This window comes from Sinocyclocheilus rhinocerous, unplaced genomic scaffold (genome assembly GCF_001515625.1).
Source record: "Sinocyclocheilus rhinocerous isolate Xijiao unplaced genomic scaffold, SAMN03320098_v1.1 scaffold2613, whole genome shotgun sequence".
NCBI lineage: Eukaryota > Metazoa > Chordata > Actinopteri > Cypriniformes > Cyprinidae > Sinocyclocheilus > Sinocyclocheilus rhinocerous.
In genome coordinates, this window is record NW_015650705.1 from 291,153 (window position 1) to 302,739 (window position 11,587).

Genomic DNA, 11,587 nt, shown 5'->3' on the forward strand with positions numbered 1-11,587 from the left:
TAATCAGTTTAAAGTAAAGAAAGCAAACTCTTCCTGAGTAAATTAAGTAATAAATATCAAGTTAGTTTAATGTCATTTCTAGTTCACATACTCCAGGATATTTACTAATCTTACTTAATATGTAATAGTAAGATTACTTTATTAATTCCATTTAACTAACAGTGTTATTTTGTGTTCTGCAAACATCTTAAATGATGTTATTCTCAACGTGGATTTAATCTGCCATTTTAAGCTATGGGGACTTAAAACATTACGTGCTATCGGTTTCCACATTTTCTTCAAGTAAAGTGAACATATTTTTAGTAGTTCAACCAGTTCAAAAACAATTTTTTTGAGGGAACCCTTTAATTCAAAGTCTGTAATGCTGACAAGTTTGTTTGTGATCAGTCAACACAAATTCATCAATTTAAGGCATTTACATCACCAATTTCAGTAATCAATTGTTTCACAAAAGACAAATATAGCATATACTGCAAAATTACAAAAAGTATACCCAGAACCTTTTATAATTTTTCATAACCTGACCTATATTCTCATTGAATAAAACAAAATGATGAGTGCAGAAAATTCAATAATACTTACGAAGCACATCCTGTAAAATTGAAAATTGGTTTTGAAGAGGGAAATAAATCTTTCACTGAAAAGTCATCAAGGGCATTAAATTAAAAAACACATTTGTATTAAATTAAAAGTCTTTGAAAGGACACTGAACTTTCTTGTTACTCCTCAAATGAGTATGCAAATGGGGGAAAAAAATCTGACTCATCATATGGCTTAGTTAAAGGAATAGTTCACCCAAAAATAAAAAATTTGCTGTAAATTTACTCACCCTCAGGCCATCCAAGATGTCGGTGACTATGTTTTTTCAGCAGAACAGACTCATCCCGCTCTGGAGCGCTATTCCAGGCTTATCCTTATCATGCATCATGTTCTGGAAATAAATCGTGAGACTTTTTGCAGAGATCTGACACTTGTGATCTTCATGCTTACTTGAACACTTGGACCAAATACAGGAAATACATCATATAAGTGGTCAAGTGCAAAGACCGCAAGTGCGGGTATTTGGACAAGGCAAGAATGCCTGTTGTTTCGTACTGCCTGCAGATTACCGTAATTATCATAATAAGCACACATACTATTTTCTTCGCCACCTGCTTGACTGCAGTTTAGCACTCATAGCTGCGTTCAAATAGGCCATGTCAAGTTAAAAGGAGTTATTTTATTATTTTAAAAGAACCGGTCTGAAGATGTAGTGGTCTTTTCCATCCGTTTGTCCTTTGACTGGATTGCGCGCTCTCTAGCGTGAATACGGCCGTGTCTCTGAGCTCCTGATTCAAAAGTGCCGCGTCCGGAATCAGATATCCTACAGCAGGGATCCTCAAATCTGGCCCACGAGATCCACTTTCCTGCAGAGTTTAGCTCTAACCCTAACCAAACACACCTGAGCATGCTAATCAGTGTCTTCAGGATCATTAGAAAATCACAGGTAGGTGAGTTTGATCAGGGTTGGAGCTAAACTCTGCAGCACATTGGCCCTCCAGGGCAAGATTTGAGGAACCCTGCAGTATAAGCCAAGCGCTTACGAAAACTATTCCGTAACAATCACAACATTAAAAACGAGCTCCCCATTTGACGTGTTTTGTTGACTTCTCATTGAATTTTGAATTCTGCAAAACGTCACGTGACACATAAGCGTCGGTTCAAATTACTTCTATTCTCGTGACTATGACTAGCAAACAATGGATAACATAGTAATTAATAGACAAGCAGGCAGCTGTTTTTACAGATATGAAGCAGACATTAACTAGTTTGAACAGAAATCGCTTCAAATAATGCGCAGGGGTCAAAACGTGTTTGAGTTCTTCACATGAGCTAAGAAGTTCCACAAAACAGCAAGCAACAAATTGCACAAAACCTAGCAAGGACTAGCAAGCAAAAAATCAGAAAACGAGACTTAAATTAAAAGCTTTTACCTTGATTTTACCGAAGCAGATCCTCTGCACGTTGAATCCTCAGTCGGTGTGCTTCTGCGCTGTGTGCGTGGGGGAGGGGCAATTGCCACTCAGTGCGCATGCGTAATAGCATGTCTTGAACATTTTGAGTAACTTTACTTAAATTGCGTTAGTTATGGGAACTATCTGTTCTAATATTTCAGCAACAATTTAAAATTTGTAGTAAACTCAACATTTTGGTTAAAATCAAGTAAACATACTAGTATTTCTATAGTAAGGAATACGATTTGGTTTTACAGTGTGGTATTTGGTTGTTTATTCAACTTTATAAATTACCACCACTTTATTGGACAAATGCATTATCAGGGATGCAAAAAATTATGAGAGAATGAAAGGTGGAATGGGTAGGGACATGTTGCAGACCTGGCTTGAACCTGCATTACCAGCATGCGTGTGTTCACACTTGTGTTCTGTTCTCTTGGTTCTTTTGATCCGGACCACAAAAGAACACAATACTTTATTCCTGGTTTGCTTAGGGTTCACACTGTCATTTTTTTACACCAAGCCTAAAGATACAAACTAAAGGCATAAAGATATGGTCACAACCTGATTGAACAACTTTTATGACATATATTTTGCAACAGAACTTATAATTGTGTAAAGGAGTTAAAACAGTGTCAGGAATTTCTCCGCTGCACAAATATAGATCTTCTGCAAGATGCCAGTTCCAGTGCCTGTATTGGGTTTTGGTTCATTTAGATGTCTCAAGTCTGTGTTGTGTTCATATTTCTAGTAAACTGCACTAGAGTTCATTTGGAAGTGTACCAAGACCCCCTGAAAAGATGAGTCTTTGGTCCGCTTGTTTGGTGTGCACCAAGGTTTGGAGGGCAGCATACACAGTTGTTGAATTGCACCAGAGTTTAATCGAATCAAACCTGCTAAGTGTGAACACTTCCAAAGGCAGGGTTGTCCAGTCCTGCTCCTGGAGGGCGACTGTCCTTCAGAGTTTAGCTCCAATAAAACACACCTGAACCAGCTAATCAAGGTCTTACTAGGTATACTAGAAACTTCCAGGCAGGTGTGTTGAGGCAATTTGGAGCTAAACTCTCCAGGACAGTGGCCTTCCAGGACTGAGTTTGGACACCCCTGTCCTAAGGTGCCAAACCTTGATGCACACCAAACAAGCAGACCAAGACCCACCTTTTTAGGGGGTATCGGTCTGCTTGTTTGGTATGCACCAAAGTTCAGATGGCAGCATTCACCTTATTCAAATGAACCACATTTCAACCAATGGCGTAATTGCACCTGATTTTGTTTAATTGAACCAGACTTGTCAAGTGTGAACGCACCCTAAGGTCTTACCCATACAGTGCCATATACATTTACAAGAGCATAGTGGGGTTAACAATATTTTAATGTTGGAGCTGACTAATACTGTTTATAATGTTGTTTGTGTGCCATTTTATTGCAGGGCTCTTGGATCATGTGACCGTACTAATAGGCATTGCTTATGGAGGGACAGCCATTGCTGGAGTCATCAATCAACCCTTCTACAACTACCAGGTCCATCCAGTTGGTCACTCACACATGCTACGCTAGATTTGGTAGAGGCTGGGATTGGTTGACCTGTGTTTATTTTTTTCTCTGTTCATTCAGATGGGGGCTGGTGCTTCTTTGGGCAGAACATTATGGGGAGTACTGGGTTTGGGCGCATTTGGGTTTCAACTCCAGGAAGTCCCAGATGGTAAAAGAATCATCACTACTACACGGTCCCATAGCAATAAACTTGTGATCGACACAGTGCAAGCCATGGAGCCTCATGATGTCATCAGAGTGGGAGGGGCTGGGAATAAGGTGGGTCACAGCCTTTGATTTGACTGAGTCAGTACTGGCATAGAAGAAAACTAATTACATCTTGATTCTGGCCCTGGTAGATCATCCAGCTGGTGGAGGGAAAGGCCTCTGCTTATGTGTTTGCCAGTCCAGGATGTAAAAAGTGGGACACATGTGCACCTGAAGCAATTCTGCACGCAGTTGGAGGTGACAGTCATTTTTTGCACATACATTCTTGAAAATGCACTTGATATTTAAGATAAATATATACATTTTATGGCCAGAATCAAATATCCAAATATCTTGAAAATGCACTTGATATTTAAGATAAATATATACATTTTATGTTGTTTTTCATATACAGGCAAACTGACAGACATGCATGGTAATGCATACACATATGATGCCAATGTGAAGCACATGAACTCTGCTGGAGTGCTAGCAACACTGAGGAATCATGAGTACTATTTAAGCAGAGTGCCACAGGTTGTCCTACAGGCTCTTCCTTCTAACTGAACCATTACAGGATATGAAGTCGTACTCTAAACCGTTGTGCCTCAAAGCTGATTTGTCCTTGCCATAAAATCTTCATTCATATAAAAACAAAGATGATTTAGTACAGTTTTTATTTTAACTTTTATTATTTCTTAGATTTAACTTAAAGGGGTCATATGATGCGATTTCAATTTTTCCTTTCTCTTTGGAGTGTTACAAGCTCTTGGTGCATAAAGAAGATATGTAAAGTTGCAAAGACTAAAGTCTCAAATCCAAAGAGATATTCTTGTCGTCACATATGGTTGCCGCTCATTCGTCACATCCGCCGGGCGCGCCGTTCTCGACCCCGCCGCCTCAGCTCACTCTATCCCGGCCTCAGCTCACTCTATCCCGGCCTCAGCTCACTCTATCCCGGCCTCAGCTCACTCTATCCCGGCCTCAGCTCACTCTATCCCGGCCTCAGCTCACTCTATCCCGGCCTCAGCTCACTCTATCCCGGCCTCAGCTCACTCTATCCCGGCCTCAGCTCACTCTATCCCGGCCTCAGCTCACTCTATCCCGGCCTCAGCGCACGCTAAGCCGGTAAACTTGTGATCGACACAGTGCAAGCCATGGAGCCTCATGATGTCATCAGAGTGGGAGGGGCTGGGAATAAGGTGGGTCACAGCCTTTGATTTGACTGAGTCAGTACTGGCGTAGAAGAAAACTAATTACATCTTGATTCTGGCCCTGGTAGATCATCCAGCTGGTGGAGGGAAAGGCCTCTGCTTATGTGTTTGCCAGTCCAGGATGTAAAAAGTGGGACACATGTGCACCTGAAGCAATTCTGCACGCAGTTGGAGGTGACAGTCATTTTTTGCACATACATTCTTGAAAATGCACTTGATATTTAAGATAAATATATACATTTTATGGCCAGAATCAAATATCCAAATATCTTGAAAATGCACTTGATATTTAAGATAAATATATACATTTTATGTTGTTTTTCATATACAGGCAAACTGACAGACATGCATGGTAATGCATACACATATGATGCCAATGTGAAGCACATGAACTCTGCTGGAGTGCTAGCAACACTGAGGAATCATGAGTACTATTTAAGCAGAGTGCCACAGGTTGTCCTACAGGCTCTTCCTTCTAACTGAACCATTACAGGATATGAAGTCGTACTCTAAACCGTTGTGCCTCAAAGCTGATTTGTCCTTGCCATAAAATCTTCATTCATATAAAAACAAAGATGATTTAGTACAGTTTTTATTTTAACTTTTATTATTTCTTAGATTTAACTTAAAGGGGTCATATGATGCGATTTCAATTTTTCCTTTCTCTTTGGAGTGTTACAAGCTCTTGGTGCATAAAGAAGATATGTAAAGTTGCAAAGACTAAAGTCTCAAATCCAAAGAGATATTCTTGTCGTCACATATGGTTGCCGCTCATTCGTCACATCCGCCGGGCGCGCCGTTCTTGTGATCAGAGAAATGACGAGACAAAAACAAAAATGTAAAAATCGACGTGTTTCAAAAAGGCGGGGCATAGAGGAGAAACAATAATGTACAGTTATAATAATATAGCATGCAGGTCATTTAAATCAAAATATATTATACATTTATGTATAGATGTCCTATTGCATATACATGGTAATGGTCTTAACCATTAAAGTTTTTTAATTCCATGTTTGTCCATTATTCTGGCTGTCTACACTTTTAGAGAATAGGAGAACATGAATTCTTGTCTGACAGCATTTATTATTGTCTTTACATACTATTGTCTTACAGTATTGTAGGTAAACAGAAGATGCATTGGAGTTAAACATTCAGAATAGTAACACTTAAAACCAGTGTTTTATGTTTTCATTGCTATAGCTAGGTATTACATTTAAAATTATTTCTGTTCAACTTCATTGTGTTGAAAGTTGCATGAGGAAAGTCTGCACTACCCTGCTACTGTGAAATGTATTTTCCATTTAAGGGTATTTGACAGTTTTGCATCACCAACCATAACCAAAACATTACAACTGACACAACAGAACTGCCCTAATAAAATTAAATGGTTGACAACCAGGATTGATTATGCAGCTATATTTGCAATATTTAGTTTAAAGTCTTTCTATATCTACTTATAAACCAATTTGATTGAAAACAAGACCACAAGTTGGATGAGAAATAATCTTTATTTTAAATAATATACTTCTTTATTGAAGCATCATTGTAATGAAATGTCCAAAAACACTTGAAAATGTGCCATGAAAACAACAACAACAAAAAAGTGCTAATCATATTTTTAGTAATGCATGGTATGAAAAAGGCTTACCTGAGGTGTAATGCTGTCAGAAGCGTCTTTCCATATTCGATAAGCAGACCCGATGGCAGCTTGCAGGCCATCTGTTCAGCAGTTCCAAGACATGGAGACTTAAAGACACAGTTCACCCGCAAAACATTCTCATCGTTCACTGAAAGCTTGTGTTGTTCCAAACCTGCATGTGGAACACAGAAGGATAAATGTTGATAAATGTACTGGCCAGTGTACTCCACATGATGTAAGTGAATGGAGAACCAGCCAGTCAAGCTCCAAAATGAACAAAAGATTCATTATTAATAAAAATTGCAAAACATTAGAAGCTACATAATATGACTTAGATCTACATCCCAAGTCCTCTGAAGTGATACAATAGCCATATACAAAAAACATCCAAATGTAAATCACTATCTACTTTGAATCTAAAGAGAACTGGTCACATCAAGGATGTCATATCTTAAATGTGACATATTTGAATTTGAACTGATTGTGGACAGCAGATGACTGTCAATGAATAAATTAAATATCACTGTTCAGTGAAAGTGAAGTGACGTGTGGCCAAGTATGGTGTCCCATACTCGGAATTTGTGCTTTGCATTTAACCCATCCAAGTGCACACACACAGCAGTGAACACACACCCGGAGCAAGCTGCGGCGCCCGGGGAACAGTTGGGGGTTCACTCAAGGGTCTCACCTCAGTCGTGGTATTGAAGGTGGAGAGAGCGCTGGTTATTCACTCCCCCCACCTACAATCACTGCCAGACCTGAGACTCGAACCCACGACTTTCGGGTTACAAGTCCGACTCTCTATCCATTAGGCCACGACTGCCCTCATATTATATGACTCCAAATGTACAGCACGAGTCATTTTATGGCTAAATAATTTAAAATAATTTACTTCTGTAACAGCCCAGATCCCCATCACTTTCATTATGTGGAAAAGACAAGCCAGTACATTATTCCAAATTTCTTTTATTGTTTCACGATAGGGACTCAGTCATTATCTCCTGGGTAATAGATGTATGCATGAGGAATGAAGTGGTGGTCCTTCAATTGGCCTTCACGCTTTATTTATATTAGACGATTAACTTACGCAAAAGGATGTTGTGCAACATAATACAACACCAGACAGTACGTGTATGCAATACAGCCTCAGTAGGGCAAATTAAATGTAACAAATTCCCATGTGTATATGTGTATGTGTATGAAATGTGTCACAAGTGTGTAATAAAGAAGCTAAAATATGCTGCCAGGAATATTAACGGCGCCAAAATGTTGAAGTTGCTTATCACAAAAATACAGCTAGGAAAATATAACTGGAGAATTTTTTTTTTCTACATGAATAAAGGACAAAATGCAAAGCAGATCACGAGAAACTTGAAAATAGTGAAGATGTGTGACAATTTTTTTCACGTTTTGGAACATTGACAGACAATAACCGTAAGAACACTGCAACATATCAGTATCAGGGTAACAATTTATCACAACATGAATAAAATAAAAATGAATAAAAACGCACCCACACATTTATTTTTAATAGGGAAAAAAGTATCTAATATTCTTGTGGTGCTTTTTAAAACAAAAGCATGAAAGGAAAATGTTTTGGTGTAATACCCTTTTTTTTTTATATGCAGACTAAATTCATAAATTCATACCTCAACTGATACAATTTTTCCCCTCAAAGGAACAAGAAATGTTTATGAAATGAATATATGGAAAAAAAAATTGCATAAAGTATTTGGGGAAACCACTATGAAATTGTAGCTTGCCAAGTTTTTTCTTTTTGTATCATATCATTAGACTAGGGGTGCACAATCCTGGAGATTTACCTTCTTGCAAAGTTCAGCTCAAACCCTGATCAAACAAACTGAGGTCTTCATAAGCACTGGATAGGGCTGATACTGAACTCTGCAGGCAGGTAGATCTCCAGGAACAGGATTGGACACCTGAAAACAATGCCAGGTGAAGAATTCCAGAAACAATTGAGTGCTGATTCAAATACATGTCACAGAAACACATCAATGTAGGGTTTTGTATAGCTTGACCCCACCACTTTCTGGAAAGCTTGGTACAAAAGCTACACAACTGAGCTCCTAGACACTGAAAAATGTAGTTAAGTTAGTAGTGTACAGCCGTGGCCAAAAGTTTTGAGAATGACACATTAATTTTCACAAAGTCTGCTGCTAGTGTTTTTAGATCTTTTTGTCAGATGTTACTATGGTATACTGAAGTATAATTACAAGAATTTCATAAGTGTCAAAGGCTTTTATTGACAATTACAATAAGTTTATGCAAAGACTCAGTATTTGCAGTGTTGACCATTCTTTTTCAAGACCTCTGCAATTCGCCCATGCTGTCAATCAACTTCTGGGCCACATCCTGACTGATGGCAGCCCATTCTTGCATAATCAATGTTTCGAGTTTGTCAGAATTTGTGGGGTTTTGTTTGTCCACCCGCCTCTTGAGGATTGACCACAAGTTCTCAATGGGATTAAGGTCTGGGGAGTTTCCTGGCTATGGACCCAAAATTTTTATGTTTTGTTCCCCGAACCACTTAGTTGTCACTTTTGCCTTATGGCAAGGTGCTCCATCATGCTGGAAAAGGCATTGTTCTTGGATGGTTGGGAGAAGTTGCTCTCGGAGGATGTTTTTGTACCATTCTTTATTCATGGCTGTGTTCTTAGGCAAAATTGTGAGCCCCCTCCCTTGGCTGAGAAGCAACCCCACAAATGAATGGTCTCAGGATGCTTTACTGTTGGCATGACACAGGACTGATGATAGCGCTCACCAACTTCTCCGGACAAGCTTTATTCCGGATGCCCCAAACAATCAGAAAGGGGATTCATCAGAGAAAATTACTTTACCCCAGTCCTCAGCAATCCAATCCCTGTACCTTTTGGAGAATTTCAGTCTGTCCCTGATATTTTCCTGTAAAGAAGTGGGTTCTTTGTTGCCCTTCTTGACACCAGGCCATCCTCCAAAAGTCTTTGCCTCACTGTGCGTGCAGATGCACTCACACCTGCCTGCTGCCATTCCTGAGCAAGCTCTGCACCGATCCCACAGCTGAATCAACTTTAGGAGACAGTCCTGGCACTTGTTGGACTTTCTAGGGTGCCCTGAAGCCTTCTTCACAGCAACTGAACATCTCCCCTTGATGTTCTTGATGATCCGATAAATTATTGATTTAGGTGCAATCATACTAGCAGCATTATCCTTGCCTGTAAATCCCTTTTTGTGCAAAGCAATGATAACTGCATATGTTTCCTTGCAGATAACCATAGTTAACAGAGGAAGAACAATGATTTCAAGCACCACCCTCCTTTTAAAGCTTCCAGTCTGTTACTCTAACTCAACCAGCATGCCAGAGTGATCTCTAGCCTTGTCCTCATCAACACTCTCACCTGCGTTAATGAGAGAATCACTGACATGATGTCAGCTTGTGGCAAGGCTGAAATGCAGTGGAAATGTTTTTGGGATGAAGTTAATTTTAATGGCGAAAAGGGACTTCGCAATTAATTGCAATTCATCTGATCACTCTTCATAACATTCTGGAGTATATGCAAATTGCCATCACAAAAACTGAGGCAGCAGACTTTGTGAAAATTAATATTTGTGTCATTCTCAAAACTTTTGGCCACGGCTGTAGCTACATTTAGTTAGTTCAGGGGTGTCCAATCCTGCTCCTGGAAGAACCAATGGCCTGGAAGTTTCTGATGAGTCCAAACACCTTGATTAGCAGGTTCAGGTGTGTTTAACTCTTTCCTTGCCAGCGATTTTTTTTTTTTTTTAAGTTGCCAGCTACCACCAGCATTTTCACAAAACTTTCATGGCTACGTCCGATCAGAATGATGATCAAACTCAGATGGAGTAAATATTTTCCATCAACACCTGCACAAGCTTGCTCAGTCCTACACCACTTCCTGGATCGTCATTTTATTTAGTAACAGGCATTTTTGAATTAAATGCTGTTTAATGTTTGATTGCATTATTTCACATATGCATCCGCTTACATATGTGACTGCTTGAAAATTCCAGAAATGGTAAGGAAAGCGTTAATTAGGGTTGGAGCTAAACTGCAGGACATTGGCCCTCCAGGAACAAGCTTGGACACCCAAGTTAGTTAGTTCCCCCAACACTGCTGGTATATTACGAACATTTTCATATAAACATATGGAACAAAATCAGCACAAAAAACAACAGCCTTACATGGCTTGATGTTTGGATGTCCAGGCCAAATGGAAGTCTGCAGTCCAAATTTCCTCTGTTATCCTTCCATCTGTGAAGACTTTTTACCCAGTTGGTTGTGGAAATGGGAATGTGGGAGACTGACTTATACTGAGGTCTGAAATACCTGGAGCCATCCGTAAGCATTTCCACTTATCTCAAAAAGAAGCTGCTTGACTGTTGTAGGACCCCTGCAAGTATGAGATGTGAGAAAATCTTTGGTTGTGGTCACACTGAAGTTTTCACTTCTTCCCTGAGATGTAAACATGTAATTAATCACTTTGAAGCTGAAGGAAAATGACATCATGACGACGCTGATTGGCTGACGAACATCCACCATCCCAAGACCTTCACTAACTATCTAAGTCGTAATGTGAAAAGGTAGTAGAAGGGGTAGGGGGAATGTTTACGCTTAAAAATTAGCAATATACTTCTTGTTTGAGAAAAGAATACTTCTAAACATTTGCCAATTTAGAAAAAATGCAATTGTTCCGCTTGAACTTCATTTACACTGAATCTGGAGCTTCTAACAGCAGCTGCGCTGACGTCATTAAACAGGAAACACTAGCTGCATTTACATGGACCCTACTTATACGATCGTAATAGGACTAGAAGCACAATCAGAATAAAAAAAGTCACATGTAACCACGTCAATCGGATTGAATTGGCCAGATCCGACTAAAATTTCGATCGGATTGTAAGGGGTGGTTTATTCCTGTTGTAATCCGAGCAAGAGGACATGTAAACACTTGATCGGATTGAAAACCGAAACTGGAAAGTAC

The 11,587-nt window shown here is 39.4% G+C and overlaps 1 protein-coding gene across 3 annotated transcripts in view; it reads left to right on the top strand.

Annotated features, from left to right (window-relative positions):
• bpnt1 (bisphosphate nucleotidase 1) overlaps positions 1-4,414 on the top strand; it is a 13,015-nt gene extending 8,601 nt beyond the window's left edge. For 2 of the 3 annotated variants that reach the window (XM_016517673.1, XM_016517674.1), the window contains 4 exons: positions 3,424-3,515; positions 3,609-3,806; positions 3,887-3,992; positions 4,150-4,414. In XM_016517673.1, the coding sequence (XP_016373159.1) occupies positions 3,424-3,515; positions 3,609-3,806; positions 3,887-3,992; positions 4,150-4,301 (548 nt within the window). In that variant the 3' untranslated portion in view covers positions 4,302-4,414. Of the gene's footprint in view, positions 1-3,423; positions 3,516-3,608; positions 3,807-3,886; positions 4,057-4,124 lie in introns of all 3 variants that reach the window. The other variant, XM_016517675.1, reaches the window with a different exon arrangement.
• Positions 4,415-11,587: the final 7,173 nt, after the last annotated feature.